This window comes from Phalacrocorax aristotelis, chromosome 11 (genome assembly GCF_949628215.1).
Source record: "Phalacrocorax aristotelis chromosome 11, bGulAri2.1, whole genome shotgun sequence".
NCBI lineage: Eukaryota > Metazoa > Chordata > Aves > Suliformes > Phalacrocoracidae > Phalacrocorax > Phalacrocorax aristotelis.
The window spans coordinates 11,661,422-11,681,417 of record NC_134286.1 but is presented as its reverse complement, the minus strand read 5'-3'; the positions used below and the strand labels follow the sequence as shown (position 1 = coordinate 11,681,417).

General features: G+C 43.1%; 2 protein-coding genes across 13 annotated transcripts in view; both read right to left on the bottom strand.

The window, feature by feature from the left end:
- The window catches only part of TAF1 (TATA-box binding protein associated factor 1), a 35,430-nt gene extending 29,632 nt beyond the window's left edge, over positions 1–5,798 (bottom strand). Inside the window, exons 1-6 of one of the 4 annotated variants that reach the window (XM_075106928.1) lie at positions 5,637–5,798; positions 5,308–5,425; positions 4,185–4,301; positions 3,076–3,195; positions 2,389–2,630; positions 105–323 (exon numbers count right to left, since the gene is read on the bottom strand). In XM_075106928.1, the coding sequence (XP_074963029.1) occupies positions 105–323; positions 2,389–2,630; positions 3,076–3,195; positions 4,185–4,301; positions 5,308–5,425; positions 5,637–5,762 (942 nt within the window). In that variant the 5' untranslated portion in view covers positions 5,763–5,798. The remainder of the gene's footprint in view (positions 1–104; positions 324–2,388; positions 2,631–3,075; positions 3,196–4,184; positions 4,302–5,307; positions 5,426–5,636) is intronic. The other 3 variants (XM_075106927.1, XM_075106926.1, XM_075106929.1) reach the window with 3 other exon arrangements.
- A 649-nt stretch (positions 5,799–6,447) lies between these two features.
- Positions 6,448–19,685, bottom strand: LOC142063317 (rho-related GTP-binding protein RhoG-like). 9 transcript variants are annotated; one of them, XM_075106935.1, is made up of 5 exons: positions 19,569–19,685; positions 17,150–17,293; positions 16,010–16,065; positions 12,249–12,319; positions 6,448–10,375 (listed from the first exon to the last, which is right to left on the bottom strand). In XM_075106935.1, the coding sequence occupies exon 5, from the start codon at positions 10,352–10,354 to the stop codon at positions 9,779–9,781; it is 576 nt and encodes a 191-aa protein (XP_074963036.1). In that variant the 5' UTR covers positions 10,355–10,375; positions 12,249–12,319; positions 16,010–16,065; positions 17,150–17,293; positions 19,569–19,685; the 3' UTR covers positions 6,448–9,778. The 9 variants fall into 9 exon arrangements, with proteins under 9 accessions (XP_074963036.1, XP_074963038.1, XP_074963037.1 ...); XM_075106937.1 differs by lacking the exon at positions 12,249–12,319; XM_075106936.1 differs by lacking the exon at positions 17,150–17,293 and having other exon boundaries at positions 19,569–19,656.
- Between the last annotated feature and the right edge of the window lie 311 nt (positions 19,686–19,996).

Genomic DNA, 19,996 nt, shown 5'->3' with positions numbered 1-19,996 from the left:
CGGTTTTATTTTGGAGGAAAAGCTCTTCACTCTAGAAGTCACTGTCCAATCACTACTACCCCCAGTGCTAGCTGGTGACCCTCTCTAAGTCTCAGATATCCCACCTCATCATCTGAAAGGCACTGCTCTGGAGGGGGAGGAGCAGCAAACTCATATTCCCAAGGAGATTTTCCTTCCATTCCACTCTCAGTTACAACTTCACCCTCCTGTACGTGCACTTCTTGTGCCAACTCCCGATGCTTCTTCTTGCGTTTCCTTCGTGCACTACGCCAAACCGATGGAACGTTCTTTCCAGGGCCAAAGAGACGCAGGAAACGCAGCACCTAGAATAGGAAAAATCCAAAAGAGTCAGAGAAAAAAACACTGTGGAATGTTCCTCTGTCTGTCCCTCACCTGAAAAGCAGTAATGAAAGAGAGCACTCTGAAATTCAGAAGCTTGGCCTGTACTACAATCCCAGCCCCCAGTGCAATCAATTTCTTGGTTATACTTGAAAACAAGTTTGATCCATGTTTGATGGATCCTTCCTTTTCAAAAGGATTCATCCTTAACTTCAGACACAAAGAAACTCAGAGGGAAGAAAGACTGCCTTACGTATTGGGCATGTGATAAGACATCACCTGGAAATAATTATTGTCATTTTGAACAATCCACAACCTTCAGAAAGACATATGGAGATTGAAGAAGTGTTGATAAAATTATTAGCAAAAAGAGACAAAGCTAGTAACAGTTATATAAAGCAGAGATTTCTTAAGCATCCGGATAAAAAAAAAAAACCACACAGTCCAGAAGTAATACACTCATTTTTATTTCCATCATAATGCAGTTCCCCTAAATGCATACTGCACACCTCCAACACCTGTGCTAATGACAATGACAAACTGTCTCTTCCATTTCTTCCACAATTATGGCTGCTGTTTTTTAAGCACCGGTAATTGTTTCTTCAGAGCACTCTTGTAAAGAGGGAAAGCATTAATCCCAAATTAACTGAGAGATTCAGGAAACAGGAATTAGAACCAGAGATTTGTTAAGAGACTTCCTATTAACGTTCCCTGTTAATCCGTTACATTGATGCCCAAAAGAAATAATGTTTCGATGATCACTCTGTCCATCTCTGCCCACATCCACATTATCCTTCCGAAAACTCCCCTAGATTACCTCTGGACCCTTTGGCCAGTTCCAATGAGCTTTCACCAAGGGCAAAGGTCTCAGACATAGTTAAGACGCTAACAGTTTAATTAAATACAAAGTCTGCTTCTTCACATGCTATTTTAAGTGGCTTCATCAGGAAAAACAGTGCTACATTAACATGCACATTCTCAGACATCAACTAATCCTCACAGCCAAATCTACAGGATTTCAGGCTTTCTCAGCTCTAGTCCTCATGAATTAATTATGAAAAGAGCTCAGCATTAACAGCTTGCACTGATTTCTGCACCCACTGGGTACATTCAACACTGAACCAGTCCTGACACTGCATGTTGAGCACCAAAGAAATGAACAAACCAACTGATACAAAATACAGTAACACAGGAAACGCCAGATTTGCAAAAGCCAAGAGAGCATCCAGGCTCTGTGCCAGAGCCTCACCTAGGTCTCTAATAGACAGAGGTTAGCTAAATCATTAAAACATGACATTTAGTTATGCCAATTGCTCAGCTCCTTACACAAAGCCTGTGACAGAGCAACACATAAAACCAAGTTATCCTGGCTCAAAACCATCTGTTTGGCAACTGTATCTTCATCTTTATTCTCCTTCCCCTCTCACATTTCCTCTCCTCTTGACAGCTTTAAAACTTTCAAAATAATTATTGAAACACATTGCTTTCCGGGAGCATTTAAGAAAGTATCGCAATTAATTCGCTTTGTGTAAAAAACGATCATTCTTTCAACCAACTTGTTATTGAGCTGATTTCTAATCCATTCTCAGAGCGGTTCAGAGGCAAAATTAAGTAAAGGATACAGATAAATTATTTCAGGAAGAGCACACCAAGCTCAGGACAGCATGAAAGGAGAAGCAAATACTTTCCAGAAAAGCCAGAAAGCAGACAGATTAGCGTTATGGTTTTTAATCATCTGGCAAAGTTATTCTCTACTACTTCAGAAAACCAACTTTCACAAATTAACAGGCCTGTGCTATGGTCTTACAGAACAGCAAAACATTATTTCACACCCTGACTTATATGATGCTTTTTAAGAGGCTCCTGCATATGGCAGGAAAAGCATTACATGTAAGCAGTCTGGAAACAGCAGCACATAGACACTAAAGAAGGTGTTGAGGAAAGCAAGAACATCTGTGCAATTACTACATACCCTTAATACTACATGATTCATATTTAGAGGGCTTACATGATACCGTTTCTGTCACTTCCACATATCTCTTACAATACCTTGCCTGGTCGAAATTCCGGGAAGAGCTCTGTAACACTTGGCAACTGTTTGGTAGCATCTCGCTGCATGATTCCTGCAAGAGGAAGTGTGAGTTTGCCTTCCTTGGATTCTGCCTGCCTGGCTTCTTGAGGTCCCATCTCTGACTCAGAATCAGAGCTGCTGCTGAAATCCACCTTGTCGGAGGCAGCAGAGGAAGGAGCAATGATGGAGGGCAAAATGATACCGTCTCCATCTTCAGATACTACAATAGAACAAGCACCTTATAAACAAACAGGTTTCCTCCCTGCCCCCTAGTATAACCCCATAATGCCATATACACTGTTTATACCAATTTATGCAAAAATTAAGCCTCTGCAGGTGTTATGAGTACCATTCTGGTTTAACCTTTCATTTTATCCTAAGTGTTCCAGGTGAATTTCCCAGCCACAACTGAGAGGATGAGATAAAAAAGCAATTTCATTGTCAATATCAGTATTTTAACAATCACTGGAAATACAACATTTTACCCTACAATTCAGAAAATCCTATAACTTTGCATATCAGGGCAAAGACCTACCTTTAGATGCAGTCTGCAGACCAAATTTTCATGACGCAGGGTGCTTGCCACAGAACGAACTGCTACACAGCAGTGTTTGCTTCCTTCAGACATTCATATTGCCAGAGAGAAGAAGAAAGTCTTCACTCACCAGTGGCAGCTGCATCCTTTTCATCTTCTTTCTTTCCAGGTACCGGAGGAGGTGGTGGTGGTGGCATCAACTTGGAATCAATATCTTCACAGTCAGCATCATAATCATCCTCGTCTTCATCTAACCAGTCAGGAGACAAGACTGCATATTAAGCAGACAATAAAAGGGAACCAGGCACCCTTCCCATTTATACCTTCTCATACCTTCCCAACATGATGAGAAGACCATGTCTTCTCCTTAGTAAGGAGACCATTCTCATTTTGCAACTAGATGCAAAATTCTTACGAGTCCAGCTTCCTGCACAAACTCCTTTGGAAGATTGAAGTTTAATAAAGCGTGGGAAGAGGGGAAAAGGCAAATTGAGAGAAAAATAGCTGAAGCACTTAAACTATTTTTTTTTCTGCTATCACCTCCCCTTATTTACACTTTGCAGAGCAAATAAAGCTGCTAAAGCAGTAAGAAAAATGTGGTTAAAAAGTCCAAGTAACCTTTACATCTCACTAACCACAATATATCAACAGAGAGATTAAGAGTAAGGCAGCTTTAAGGAACATGCCAAGTTTTAGGATTTGCCCTAAAAGCAGCTACTGAAAGGGAAAAGCCACATGTTTTTGAAAATCTGTTCTAGGCCAGACAGAGATCCCTGGGAACAACAAAAGAACCAAAATGCCTTCAGTAGGAAGTAATTTCACAAAAAAGAATTAAAGGGGAGAGATAAGATTGAAGTGACTCTCTAAGGGATCAGGACCTTATCTCTATCTTTGAGTATCTCCAAGAAGCACCCGGCTTCCTGCGTAACCCCCTTCCTAAGAACATAGGTTAAAGAAATATGAGCTGGTATTTGGTATTCTCTGCAGGGGATCACAGATCAAAAGGAGGATCCTGGTTTCTCTTCTGAGTATAGGTTAACTCTAATGAGGAGTTAATTTCTTCAAAAAGGAAGATATCAAACAGTAGCTTCATCCAGTGAACACAGTTTCACAAAGGCTTATATTGGGTTCTTGAAGCAAGGAGTGAAAAGGCACAATGTTACCCATATAAGAGACTGTTAAGGCCCATTGCCCCAAAATACCTTCTACAGCTACAGCTGTAACGCTAATCCCATTTACCTGGTCTTCGAACTAGCTGTAGGCTTCCCATTGCCTGCTTATACCTCCGGCTCTCATCTTCTGCCACTTCATTAATATCTGAATAATCAACAGCATCTTCTGTGCTCTTAACCCAGCCTAGGAAGACAAGCAACCTAGTCACACAAAACTTCATCCTAATATATATTACTGGAGCGTGTCCAAAGAGGGGCAACGAAGTTGGTGAAGGGTCTAGAGAACAAGTCTTATGAGGAGCGGCTGAGGGAGCTGGGGTTGTTTAGTCTGGAGGAGGCTGAGGGGAGACCTTATCGCTCTCTACAACTACCCGAAAGGAGGCTGTAGCAAGGCGGGGGTCGGTCTCTTCTCCCTAGTAACAAGTGCTAGGACAAGAGGAAATGGCTTCAAGCTGTGCCAGGGGAAGTTTAGGTTGGATATTAGGAAAAACTACTTTACCAAAAGGGCTGTTGAACAGGCTTCTCAGGGAGGTGGTTTAGTCTCCATCCCTGGATTTATTTAAAAGAAGGGCAGACATGGTGCGTGAGGATATGGTTTAGTGGCAGACTTGGCAGTGATAGGTTAGCGGTTGGACTCGATGATCTTAAGGGCCTTTTCCAACCTTAATGATTTTAACTTCAGACTTCACTACATAGATTTGAATCCTTTCCTATGCTTCCTTTTCTTAGAGGAACAAAAACATCTGATTAACATCTCCCATCAGAGTATTTTTCCTCTCATTCCAACCAAAAGTTCCAAGAGCTCTGAATTTCCCCTGAAGACTGATAAGTAACCAACTTTAGCACAGGGAACGTCTTTGACTTACTCAGTGAAATTGTTTAACAAGCTCAGCAATAAAATGGTAATACTGAATAGTCTTGTTTAACACGGGGAAAACACAGAATAAACTTATTTATGATGAAAGACAAGTAAAAAAAAACTATAAAAAATGAAAGAGAACAAGTGCAAAAGTTACTAAGAGATAACGTGGGTTTCACTCAGGCAAGGAGAAGGCAAGGCCTTTGCCAGAAGACCTCTGCCCAGATAACATGACAATATTTGTCACAGCCCACCATGACCTAGGACATTTCCTCCTCTCCAGCAAGTGCAGCCCCTCTGCGGTATAACTGCAGGTACCCCAGGGCCTAACCTTCCTCGTCCAGGTGGGCTCCATCAGCCTCTGGGCTGTCCTCCTCGCTGGCTGTGATCTCAGTGATCAGGTTGCCCAGTCCCAGTACACCCAACCCGGCGAGGTGCTTCTTGGATTCCTGGAGAGACCAGAGCCACGTCCTAGCTGGGAGGCCCCGCCAGCCAGGCCGGGCCGAGCCCCGTAACGGCCCCCTCGGTGCCGTCCTGGAGCCCGGCCCACCGCGGAGCCGCACCGCTGGGATCCCGGTTCCTCTCCCGTCCCTCAGCCCGCGCCGCCGGGCGGGCCGGGCCGGGCCGAAGGGGCGTCTCCATGCAGTGACAGAGCCCTACCGTGTCGAGAACGCTGTCCCCCTCCAGCTGCCCCGCCTCATTGATGTTGCCGAAGAGGAACCCGGCCAGCGAGAAGGGCTCGGTGCGGACGCCATCCGCCTCCTCCTCGCTCTCCGAGTCCGACATCGCGGCAGTGCCGACCCGGAACCGGAACCGGAGCCGCAGCCGGCCGCGACCCGAGGGAGCGGCCACCGCCTCCCCGGTAAGCAGCGCCCCCGCGCGGCCCCGCCCCGCGCCGCCCCAAGAACGCACAGAGGCTCCGTTCACCGAAAAATCGTTTATTGTGTGTAAGAAACAGGGTCCGGCTTTCCACAGGAAAGAACTAGAACAGGTGCGTTACAAACAGCAGGGTGCGTTAATACGAGAGCCAGCGAGACCAGGAAAGGTTTATTACAACTTAATTCTGCATAATTTAAAAAAAAAAAACTTTAAAACTATTAGCTGTCATACAAATCCTTTTATAGTATAAAATCAAGTTGCCAGTGTATGTATCAGTACCACACTTAAGAGTCTTGGGCTCCTACAGGTGATGGGCACTCCTCACAGCCCACATGGGGGGTCAGGACCCCCATGAGATCCATCCGCTTCTCAGGGTCAGTCCAAGCAGCACCAAGGTTTCTACAGAGTGAGGTTTAGCACTTGGGAGACGAAGCACAGTGAGGCTCTTCTAGTCTAAATTTCATAGAAATAGCTACAGCTGTAAACTGGAGAAAGCACTTATACATCTAAGCGCACCTCATAACACCCTTTGGACACCGAATTCCTGAACTGCTCACCTCCCCATGGATGCCTTCTGCTATATTTTTTTAAAAAAAAAAGTTACATATTTCAGAAATCATTCACAAACTGGAAGATTAAAAATTAGTCTCATCATAGAGAGTCTCTTCTGTGCATTAAGACATACACACTGCATTTCTATTCAGGAACAAACTGAGGACTCTTGAACAGTCTGTGAAACCCACACAGTTAACCCAGGTTTTCTGACCTCCTGAAAACAGACAAAATCCAGCTGTGAGATTGTGGAAAGTCTGTATTTGTTGCCTGCCCATAGGAAAAAAAAATGTGGGAGGAACAGAATGGATTGTAGACTGAAGCACTGGACTTCTTACAACAAAATACACCAAGAATTGTAGGAGGAAAAAGAAAAGGAAGGAAGATCACAAACTGAGAATGCCCACTGAATGGAAAAGCTCATCGGATCTGTGTGCTCCAGAAGCTCATTCTCACAAAAAGCAGAGGCTGGAGGAAACCAGTTGTCAGCCAGCAGGACTTCTGCTCCTGGCAGAAAGCGACAGAAATAAAAGGCATCTAAATGACTATTAATGAGGTACGTGAAAGTCGGTAAGAAGTTTCTGATGATGTTCAAAGTTCGCTTTCATCACTATCGAGTTATTCTCCTCAGTACTGTTGCACAATCCATTTATTAAGTAATCTAGATGGGGATAAAGTATTCTAGCATAATGTAATCAATTCAAATAAGTTGAACAGTTGAATTTTATCTCACCATACTCTCTTCCAGTTAACACCAGGATGGCTGCTCTGTAAGCCTACAGAAACAGGGCATGCATGTGCAATAATACTTGCTCACAGGATTTCTTCTTCTCCACAAAATTATTGTAATCCAGTTAGGAATAACCACAAAAGATGCAGAACTAAAAGATTTCAGTATGTAAAAAAAAGTAAAAATTTTTTAAAACAGTAGTAGCTTCAGTACAAAATTGCAAATATATGTTGGGGAAAAACGAAAAAAAAAAAAGAGGTGTCTGTTGAAATTAAAAGTCTATTTGAGAGCAGTTCAAACATATCACAAAATTTTTAAAGTACATCTCTGAATGAAGCAAAGATTATGGGCTTGCACCAGGACAACTAGACAGTTGATTTAGGCCTGACCAGCATTAAAAACACCAAACCATGTGCACTGGCTTAAATAAATGCATTTTAAACATGATAAACCATTTACTCTGTTACTGAAATTCACTTACAGAAAATCTTGAATTACAAGGCACAGAGTTAATTGCTGTCTGCAAGTCAAGCCCACACTAAAGGCCTACTACTAAAGCAAAGGCAGAACGTGGCGAGTAGAGGTTACCTCACTGAAATGGTCTTATACCCTCACGGCCTGCAGGCACTGCGGCAGGAGTCACACCTGGAACAGCACTTCCACAAGCACAAAAGATGCAAAGACACTCCAGGCAATGGCACTTGGTGAAGAAAAATATGCAAAGTCTCTAGGCTTCTGCAAACATCAGGCATAACGGGTGTTTTGGTGTTGCCTGCGATCAGGCAGTGTTTGGAACTCTGTGTTGTTTCACTAGCCACATATACCAGTACTTGCATTAACTGCAGTTTATAATCTATGGGATGCAGTTTGCTAAAGCAGTACCAGTACAAGCACACCTCAAATATACAAAAATTGCTGTTAGTGTCAGTATCAGTTACACCAGCTGAAGAAAGGCACGTCCTCTTCAAAGAGGGCAACTAGGGCACAAACACACGTTCTATCTACCTGGTATTTTTGCCTGTATCAGATAAAGGAAGGTCAAATTAACACAAGATCCCTAATAACCTTTTTGATGTATTTTCTGTTCTCTTGCTAACATGGGGCGCTTTTTTTTCTGCCCAGGGTATACACCAGTGCAGTTTTGCATGTGTGGGAATCACAAGAAAGCAAGTTCTGAATTACCAATTGAGGCTGCATCTGGACAAAGACAGCACTGTCAACTTCAGACAACAAAGCCCAGTCCAGCACCATTGGTTTCACACAAAGTATCTTTGAAGCACACTGCTTTCATATCACCAAGCTGTACGGTTAAGTCTAAGGAAGGTTTCATGCATTCACTTCTCAGCTGGTCCTGGAATCACACAAAGAGGACAGTGCGCATCCTGAAAATAAAAGCCAGCTGCCATTCGCTAGAGCTGCTAAAGAAAGTTAAAAAATGCAAATAGAACTTCAGTTAAAAGAGTTTATAATAACTGATCACCTAGTAGAGAGGAGAAAACTGCCCAGGTAAACCTATCCAGTGACTGGCTAACCATTACAAATTTAACTGAAGCCAGGAGTAGGTTGCCAGGAAGAAATGAAGGTTCCTGGCTCCTATAAATAGAACATCCAAATTTTCAGTCAGTGTTCGCCCAGAAAAACACCAAAGGAATTTGCCATAAAATCTCAGGTGGTGGCCCCAAGAACATTAAGAAGCAATGAATTCCTCAAGAGTAAACAGGCTCGTTACCAAGTCTCTGGGATTCATCACACTGAAAAATCTCATTTTGAGGAAGTGTCATCCCAGCTACCTCAGTCAGTCCAACAAGGTAACTTAACATTATTCTCAGGATGCAAAGTCTCTTTGGAGAGTGAAACAAAAAACTCAGTTTAGAAGATTATGGAAGACTTGCATGTGAACTACTCTTCCACATCTCCTGCTCAAAAGTATGAAAATCACTCATTTGAGTGATTCATCATTATCCAAAATTCCTTACATTATGAGAAATCAGCTCCTGCTTCTATTAATAAAATCATTGCAGGTGTTCCCTGGGACTTGCTCACTGCATTAAACATGCCTTATGTTAACTCTTCATATAAATGATCACAGTTCACTAAGAGAATCTTAGTAATATTTCAGGCTTTTTTGCATGTAAACAAACTGTTTTCAAGCTTTAAATTGACAAAGTAAAACAACTGGACAGCCAGACTTCTGTTTGTAAAACAAATTCAATCAGTAAATAAGGGATGGGAAAAGCAGCAGCTACGCTTAAAGCAAAGTTATCAGAATTTGTACTTTTCAGCAAATTAGTAACTGATGGGTATTCTAGCAAAGAAGGCTGGCTTCAGAAAAGTCCCTTCTTTTATTTTCCTCCACTAAATAAGGACAGAAGCCAAGTGATCCCTGGAGAAGCTGGAGACTGGAACTTTAGAGATAAAGTAGATATTTGACCTCTCAGTTGGAAAAAAACCAAACAAACAAAAAAAAAAACCTGTTCTGTTTCAGTTTCCCTGAAGCAGTAAGACTGCAAGAATATTCGTTGCATAAACTGTTTCTGCTTAGAGCTGTTAGTGCAAGATGCAAATCTTCAATTTAACTCATTAAAGAGACCTCCAAGATTCTAGACAATATTCATCTTCGAACATCCATCACCCGAGGTAACTACAATAAGACACATTTTCTTGTATTCTTCTTTGTCACAGGGTACAGAACTGCACGCACAGCTTCAGCAAACACCTCCCGAACACCCTCCTGGTTCAACGCTGAGCACTCCAAATATTTGACTGCTCCAATTTGTTTAGCCAGCGAAGTCCCCTGCTGTGGGGTAGTGGGAGCCAAGCTTTGCTCTTTCAACTTTTTAACTGTTTCCAGGTCATTTCTCAAGTCTCTCTTCGTGCCCACTAAAAGAATGGGAACATTTGGACAGTGGTGAGAAACTTCAGGGTGCCATTTGTGCCTCACATTTGCATAGGAAGATGGGCTACCGATTGAGAAACAGATGACAAATACATTGGTTTGAGGATACGAGAGTGTGCGCAGGCGGTCATATTCCTCCTGGCCTGCAGTGTCCCAGAGATTCAGGCTAACTGTCCTGCTATCAACAGTCATTTGTGCACTGTAGTTGTCAAAGACAGTAGGGATATACTCTTCTGGGAAAGCATTGGTGGTATAGCTGATGAGAAGACAAGTTTTTCCCACAGCGCCATCTCCAACAACTACGCACTTTATAGTCTGCATTCTTTACCCAGAAACAAAGTCCTGCACAAAGCAAGAAAAAAGAGTTAGGAAAAGCACATTCAATGATAGTAATTTTAAATATAAGCTTTAACAAGTGTTTTTAATATTGCTAACAATGTCTTATCACAGCTAGACACACTGTGTCTCAGAAGCCATTATGAAGAGCTCACAGGCTAGAAACCCAATAGTGAAATGTAGGTGTAGTGAGTTGAGAGCTCAGTGCCAACTGGCTGCTTTCCAACCATCTAAGTACAAAACAGCCAAATTCCCACAGTCTTGCCTTACTGCCAGTTTCCCACAGACAAAGGGACAAGTCCTTAGAGGTACCTGCAAGTGGAAAGGGATCATGACCTCAGACCTAGTAACAAGATACTCTGTCATTTGTAGTTCACACACTCGCCCCTCTCTACACACACCCCCTCCAAGATTCACACTTCTTGTCTTAGTCTACTGCCTAAACAGTTTACCACAAATAAAGGTCCAAAAATTATATAATAAACCAAGATGCCTATTGCTGGGCTGCATTGCTACTATTTACCATAATAATTCACTCAACTCAGGATCAATCAGACCTCAAGAAACTGCATTATTTAGAGGATACCAGATAAAGGTTCAGAAAGGAGCACGTGTACAAGAAAAGCTGTTCTTTGAACTATGACTAGCCATAGTACTCATATTAGAATACATAAAGAATTTTTCTAAAGATGCCAAGAACAGATTATTCTCACTAATCAGTGACATAACAAGGAGAACTTAATAGGCTTGAGCTACAATAAAGCTTATGCTGAGCCTTAGAAAAATACAGGCTGTAAAAGATCAGCAAACAGCCTTCCTTGGCAGACTGGAGAATTGCTACAAGAGATTTGACACTGAAAGGCTTCCCTATCCCTTTTTCCCCCAATATGTGAAGACTAGGTTTGATTATCAAATGATATAGCCTAAAACACAATTAATTCTAAATTTTCGTCACATGAACAGCAAGAACTTTTAAAGTAGCATAGAACAACTACAAGCAGTCATTTGCTGCACATTTGTGGTACTGCTATCCTGAACAAGAAGAAACTTGCATCTGCCTTCTCAGCCAAATGCCTTTGAGGTAATACCAGTAATCCTCAACATGCAACCAGCAGCAAATATGCTGCTTCAAACAGAAGAAACAAATAGTGGGAGGAACTATATGGCGTATTCCAGAAAGGTCACAGCTCTAACACCATCAAAATAGTGAAGGAAACATGGAAATGAGCAACAGTGAAGTACTTCACTTACAAAAGTCATTAAACCCCCTCTGTCCAACTTCCTCTTCAAGACCATCTTAACAAATCAACAACTCGTTACCATTTAAGTCTCAGCTTCGTCCTTTTTGACAAAGTCTTTTTCTGTATCCACATACATGTGTCCTCTCAGTGGGAGCACGCGATACTTCTGTACCAAGTGAAAATAGACTACCTTAAGTTTTTGCACAAAGCTGCAACAGGCAGCTCAAGGGATATCCACTGTGGTCACCGCAGCATACAGTGCTTCAGGAAGTATCAATATATGCACACACACAGTACTGAAAACCAATCAGTGGGAAGCAGTGCAGAAACCTTACTCCAGGAAGACCCAGCAGGACATTGGACAGGAAGAATTTGGAGTAAAACAAGCAGGAGGAAAATGCAGAAGCAGTTTATCCTTTTTGAAAATGGCAGGAATTTTATTTCTAAATCAACATGAGTCATCTGAAATGAAATCTGGCAAGTACCTTTGAGCTTTGGCAAAAAAGCATACATGTGAGTTTCATCATACATCAAAAGAATCAGTCACCCCATTTCAAGGCTCCAGTCAAATGTCGAGATAGATGTGTATGCAACTGCATATTGTAAAGGTAATCAGTAAAATTAAGAATGGCACTGACCAGCCAAAGCTGACAGCAGGACTGCATATATTATTCCAGAACAGTTGCACCAAGATTTTCATTTAACAGGGCTAAGGGAAAAAAAGAAAAATAGGTAAGTTCTCTCAGATTAGAAGCAAATTTCTTGCATTTTGCAAACCCCAAAGTGGAAACCCCTTTTAATATAAAATCACTTAAAGCATTACAAATGAAACATTTTTAGCATTATATTATTAATAGGGTATGAACACTGTTACTGGCAGCATACAATACAACGTAATATTTCTGAACACAAAGGGTCTAAGTGCTACAAGCAAACAGTGACAGAAGAACAGATGTATTTTAATACCATAACACTGTTCCACCTGAAGATGCAACTGTAACTCACCATTCTAGTCTCTAATGCTGCTCTCCCTGTAGGGCAGATCACTATCTGCTTTGAGACACTGCCACACACTCTCCAGCAGTAAGGCTGCCTTCAGATGTTTCCAAACCCTGTTTCCCCTTCCCACCCAGGTAGCACACTACCTCCTCAGCTGTGACCACACACTGAAAAAGGGTGAGGAGTTGTTTCATCCAGTTTACCAAGCAGTACCACAATCAACTGTGTTGGTACAACCAAGCCAGCGCTAGCATATGGTAGCAATGAATCACAGGGGAGGAACACTTTACACTGCTCTTGCTGCCAAGGTATCACTGGACTGCAGCACAGAAAGCAGGATTTAAAGCTTATTCCTGCATTTACTTCAAACCTCTGAAGTACTGAAAGATGCTGTGCCAGAAAACTTAGAGGTGACCAACAATTCCAGGGCAAAATTTTTTTTCCCAATGAACTCCCTATGCAACAGACCACTATTTAGATCAGTCAGTAACTAGTGATACCACAGAGATGGCAGAACTAAGTCAGTTGGATACATGCAATAAAAACTCAACTATAGCAACAAAACTCATGTGGAGAAGGAGATACACAAAGCCTTTTTACATGCCCAGTTCCTAGTTTCTAAAATGAACAAATTGCAAAGACTTGGAAACAGATTTATCTTTAGAACAGAAACCACATGCCCCCCCAAGGGCTTATACCTCTACACACTTCTGTCCAGAGCTTTTCACAGAAAAACAGGGTATCCCAGAATTGCACGCCTACCTCAACACACCATGCACAGATATCTGGAGGGTCACCACACCAATATTGTAAGACAATACAGGCAGTTTCCTATACTAGTAGACTACAAAGCCATGTGTATCCTGCACCATCAGCAGCTAAAATAGCTTGATTCAACCCAATTTAAAATTTCTAACGAAAGTGTATTACCCAAAGATTATTTTGTTGGGGCCTTATTTAAGAGGTCATTAGAGCTTTCAATTAGGACAACAGTAGCAAGGTAACAAAAAAGCCTGGAACACAGATGCTCTTTCACGGCGTTATTACCTTGAATTACCTGACTAAGCTTGGATTTTAGAAAAGCAACATTTGCAGTAGGAAGTAACTCCACGCAAACATACCAAGGCATCAGGCTAAATATGTACTATACAAATACAGTTAAAAAGCTTGTAGGCTTTTAAGTATGCTTCTCTGCAGGGCTCATTTAAAGTAAGTTGTCTTAGCTGAAAGGAATCATGTAGCATATGCAATATGGAAAAAACAAACATGTACCAGGATACACATGATTTAGTACTGAAACACAAAATTTAGAGAAATTAATTCAAAAAAAGTAGAAAGAAGCTCCTACACTCCAGAAACCTGTATGTTGTAAGCAGGTGCAGTTTGGTTAAAGGTTTCAATATGGAAGAAAAAGTGGGGTTTTTTTAATTTAAGCCACAACCAAGCAAAAAATATTACCTCCATCAGGCCTTTTCTATTAAATCCACATATCGCTTTGTTCAAAACGTATAAAGTCTCTATTTATTTTTCTTGTAAAAATTTGCCTAGCAATAAAACTCTCATAAGATAGCAAGAAGCTGGGGTTGAAATTTGCATGGAAAATTCTTTTTATTTCTCAAGCACCCTTGAACTTGGCACTGCATGATATTTGAATATAAATATGCTCAAAAAAAACTACAAAAACAAAATTACCAACAAACATTACCAAGAGCAGGAAAATCAGTTTAGGGTTTGTTTGGGGGGTTTTGGTGAGCTTCAAAAGAATTTTTGGGGAAAACTTTAGAGACAAAATCTCCACATACAACAGGTAACAAGAACTGAAAAAGAGAAAAATAAGATTAACACATCAACACATCAAAAACATGACTTTAAATTTAGAAACAGAAAGCTGGGCACAAGCTTCAAAGCCAAGTTTAAAGGTTACTCGGCAAGAGAAAGGAGTGAATTGAAAGTCCAAAGTAGTGAGAGGTAATTTGGGTTGCTTAGTCCTGACAGAGAAAGGACTTTCATTACAGTTAAGGTGGAAGATCATAAGAACATGAAGAACTCTAGCAGTTAGAGTAGAATGGGAGTATTTTTCAAAGAATGAAAAAAACCAAACTCAACCACCCAACAAAGAAGGGTTGTACAAAAATACATAGCTGAGAGTTATTTCTATCTTTGCCAGTTTTCTAACTCAAATGGTCTTCTTGTTTGGGTTAGTTTCCTTCTCAGAAGATGCTGCAAAGTCTGCCTTCACTGCCTGCACACCTGGCACTTCCTTTGGAATGTGCAAGATTTCAATCAACGTGTCGAGACATCTTCTGGAGAGCTGCTCCCTTTCTGACCTAATTACATATTTTCTGGTATCATTAACATGGACAGCTTGCTCTCTTCTAACCCTGCTGGACATCTGCTGGGGAAATTCACTGTTTGGATTCCACTCCCCCTCCCCACAAAGCTGTCATAAATGAAATCACAGAATGATTTCATGCTACATCAAAATTTTTTTGTGGGAGAGAAAAAACTTCTAGATCTTCCTTTTAATACTTCTGAAGGAAAGTTCCCTCTCTGCTCAGAGAAGGGAGAAAACAGTGACAGAAAACAGAGAGGAAACATGAACCTGAATTCTTCTGGGGCTTTCTAGATTTATGCTTTTCATACTTCCTGCACTTTGAAAAATTCTTGGCAGAGAAACTACTTCTTAGCAGGATATGTCTCTGCCCTTGCTACGTTAACACCAGATGCCTCTTTGTTAGGTGGATTTCAGCTTTGATATTGTTCTTTGATAACCTAATTTTCACAGTTTGTCAGGTCTTCCGTATCTCTCTCTCCAGTATGGATAGGGCCCCATTTTGGCCAAAAATGAGCAGAAAACTGCTCTACGAGCTCAGCAAAATCACCTGTACTGAGCTGTGTCATTTTGTTCAGCCACCACCTTTGATCAATCCCTCCCTGTTTTGTAGCCTCAGAAGTTTGATACTGCTTTATCAGGAGCAAGCAGAAGTTAAGAAATCTTAACTTAAATGACTTAATTGCTTATCTTTCAGTAACACAAACTAGATCAGAGATGATTCACTCTGTCCACCTGATATGTCAAGTCAGGCAGAAACTTTCAACAGTTAATTGGGTGGATAAGGCAGTTCTAAGTATATCCTACCATTCTCACCCATGCAAAGGAGTTAAAAGATTTTTCATGTGTGCAGCTTAGCCACCAGACCTGCCAAGGAAGAGAAAGGGGCTCTCAGCATCTCATCAAGTCTGTGTTACTATTCCACAACAGCTCAGCTTACTCGCCATTGTTTTAGGCAAGGCCGAATGAATAGACAAGTGCCAGACTTTCAGAATGCATGCCAAGAAAGAGTAAAAAAGTTAAATAGGAGACCTCATCCGTAATACCCTTCAGCAGTGAGTGACCTACTTGGACTTCTCAGTGCCTTTCAAAGCTTTCACACCGCTTTCTGTCCTGCCATTTACCTGAAAGAGAAACAAAACACATGGCAACAACCTGAGTGACAGCAGGGGGGTGGGGAGGGGCGGGGCAAAATCAAAAAGCCAAGACAGATCTCGGCAGCACAGCAGGAACCGTGCAGTCCACGACCCAGAGCACCACGGGAACAGCAGAATCAAGGAAGCTCGAGGAAGCTCACTTTCTGCAGAGCTCTGCCTGGAGGTTCAGCTCCCACACCGATATTACTGATGCCTAACGAGCGCAATTCGCACTGGTTATTGCCTCAGTGTGAATGCTAGAAAGACCTTACCCCTTTTGGCACAAAAAGTTGTTTCAATGAAATAAACCACCCAAAACCTTTCATATAATGTTTTTAAACCTCTACTTCTGTCAAATTAGGCTGAAATTGGTTTACCTATTTAAAGATTGTTTTTTCCAGGGATGAAACACACATAAGCTTTACCATGTAAGCAGTATTTCTTAGGGAACCACAGTGAAAACGAAGTGGTCTGCATGAGGTGTTTGGGCACCTCGACCACACAAACCTCACTGCATCACTACTCTTACTACAGGCACTCATACTCCAAATTTTGTAGGAGAGCAATGGTATTAGTGACCAAATATCAATGACCTTAAATTCTATTAATCCAAGGTTATGTTTACTGGATAATAAATATTTCCAAAGGGCATTAAAACAAGCTCGTGAAACAGCTGCACAGCTGTGAAATAACACTACGCCGAGGTGCAGCTACACAGTCACACAGGAACTAAAAACTAGGATTTCAGTAGATATCCAAATCCCCAGTATATGAATGTGACATGCATCGTGCCATAATCAAAAGCTACAGAGCATTCAACTTGATTTTCTTCCTGCAACCACATGCAGAAGCATGGACTTGTCAAGATGGGTACCCTTCACACTTTATTTGAACACAAGTGACACTGACGCGCTTTGAGGGTGAGCACACTAAAGCTGTAAGACTAGGATCCAGGACTGGAGGGTTCTGTGCCAAGCTCCACTACGCACCTCCTGGGTGATACAAGCAACTTGCAGAGATCCTGGGTACCACAGTCAGTTCATAAGAAGTGAACAACACATGTCCTTCCTACCTTTTATAGATTTTTGCAAGTCCTTAAGCCATTACTGGTGGTTAAAACGGAAAAAGACAGTAGCTCGGGCACGAGGTTCTGTGAAGAGGTGCATTAAGCACATTGCAGGGTGAATGATAAATCCAGTTAAAGCATCCCTGATTCCTATTTGAGGTGGGGGAAAAAAAAACCAACTGTTAGTCTATCTTCCTATCATCTTCTGTCACCTGACATTCATTAGCACTCTAAACACTCTATTTTTAAGAGAAGTTATAACAAAGCCACTGTTGTATTTGACAGGCAATGTCTATACCAGGGAAATCTAAGCTTTTTCCTCGCGAGAAAAAAGCCCATGTGCACTTTTCATTCTCTTAGATTTCTCCTCTTGCACCCCCAAATTTCACTGGCGGGGTTAACAAAAAGAAAAAAAAGCACTTGGTTAATCAACAACAGTGTTCAGTAGTGTCTCTAAATAGTTTTGATACAATTAAAACACAAGTTAACGCATGGACTCAGTGTGCGTTGTATCATGGCTTGTGTGCTACAATAATTCAAATATTTACCATTCTCACTTGTATCAAGTATTGCAGTAAGTAGAAGTTACCAGTGGCAAGGAGTCTATCAGATTTACATATACAGGCATCGGAAAGTAAAGCAAAAAAAAAGTTACTCCTTTTAAAAGGTGTAGATCTTTACACAATACCAAATTGTGTGAAAACACTTTGGGCTCCAAAAGAATTACAGCTTCATCATGTAAGCAAATCAAACTGCATATTCAGTTTCCTCCTACTAATTGCAAACTGCATATTTCATTGTTTTTCCAAGATCTCTGCAAAGTTCCTTCTAAGAACACTTAAAAGCATCTTTTTTATGGAAGAATAAGCTAAAATGCTAAATATGTCTCATAAGCCTACGTTCCCTATAGAAAAACGTGTGTGCAGCTGAACACTAGCAAACTGGCCAGAGCCCTTATGCTTTTCACAGCATTGTATGTATTTTACATTTGACACAGAAGGGAACACAAGCTTTTTAAAATTAAAATATACGCTTGGGACAAAGAGCATATAGCTAATAATGCTGGCAAAAGGAGCACCACACTCCAGCACAGGACACGTTGCAAGCATAGGGTACACATAAAGAACAAAAGTATTTAAAGCTTTTTGTATAACTCAGCGTAAATATGATGGGAATCACAAGCCTTTACAAAGAGTGATCAGGTATTGACTATTCATTGGTTCTTTCAGAAAAAAAAAAAAAAGAGGGACATCAAATTAAATCAGAAAGAAAGAGGTTCAGAACAAATAAAAGGTAGCATAGCTTCTCAGGGTTTGCGGTTAAGCTAGGAATTCCTCAGTACACGATGTAACAAATACTGAGTTTATAGGGCTCAAGAAGAGAACCATTAAGACTTATAAGAGAGCGCTCTATAGCAGCTGCTAAATGAGACAATACCTGGGACTCCTGAAAACCCTTAGCGCACAGAATATTTTACATCACTACCTTGTTCTATTCCTCCTGAGACAACAATTTAGCAGTTTTTAGAGAGCAGATCAAATACAACTACTCTTACATATCCCTGTAAAGGAAAGTCCACTCTCAGCACTGAAACAAGAGACCTTTAGGAAATGCTATCTCATCATATGCCAACCTTTTATTATACCCACTGGGAGCAGAGGTGGCCTTAAATTTGTCACGGTACTAATGCCGATTAGCATCAGCCTGACTTTAGAACAACCCAGCCCAACCTTCGGACACTAGGGAGGAGGGATGAGCAGGACCTGCCCACAGAGCCATTCCCGCTTCCTGCACATCCCTGTGCGAGAAATGGGAGCAGAGAAAAGCTTCCTCCGAAAATATCCCCCTTCCCCTATGCCTCCAGCACCTCCGGGCCTCCTGATGAGCACGTTCACCTCCACACACACCGCAGAGTGCAGAAGCCGGGACCCGCATCCCATCTCCCGCAACCTCTGGAAACTAAGGAAACAACACGCCCCGTGGTGTTATCCCGCTACTCCCAAGCTCGCCCTCCCCTCCTCTGGAGCCGGCTGCTTCCCCAGGGTGCAAGGAAACCACGACCGCCGCAGCACCCTGGCCGGGAGGGGCCGGAGCTGGTCCCGGGCCGCCGCCCCGCTGACAGCGAGGGTGGCGGGGGCCGGACGCGGAGAATCTTCCTCCCCAGCGCGCCGCCTGCCCCAGCCTCCGCCTGCGCCTCCGCCCGGCGGCAACGCGGAGGAGAAATACCCGTAGATACGCGGGGTGTCCGGGGCCAAGGGCCCGCGGAGGCCGCTCCCTCGCCGCCGGGCCCACGGCCACCGCACGTCAGTTCACCTCACGGCCCCTCAGGGCCCGCCGCGGGCCGCACCGCCCGCCCGCCCGCCCGCGCCCCGGCACCGCGCCCGCGCCGCCGGCCGCCTTCCCGCCCCGCGAGACTCGCGCTCACCTCCCGCGCCGCCAGCAGTCGCTGCTCCCGGGGCGGCGGCGGACCCTCGACCCGGCCGCACCCCGGCGCACGCCCCTGCCGCCTCGCGCACGCGCCCCGCGCACGCCGCGCGCAGGCGCCCTCTGCCCCGCCACCACCCCCAGAGGGCCCGGCAGGGGGCGCCGCGGCGGGGCTGCGCCGCCCTTCCCGGCGCACGGAGCGGCGGGGCCGGCGGGGCAGGGATAGGCCCCGGGCGGGCTGGGGGCCGCCTGCACGCCCTGCTCGCGGCTGCTGTCGGGTTTTAATACCTGAGTATTAAATGCTGGGACGTGTCAGACAGCGAAACCCCCTCGGGGATCCCCCGCCTCTGCGGCTTCCTTGTCTCCTGTCACTTGGTCCGTATTGACCTCTCTCACCCAGGCAGTTTCACACCTATAAAGATCTTTGCA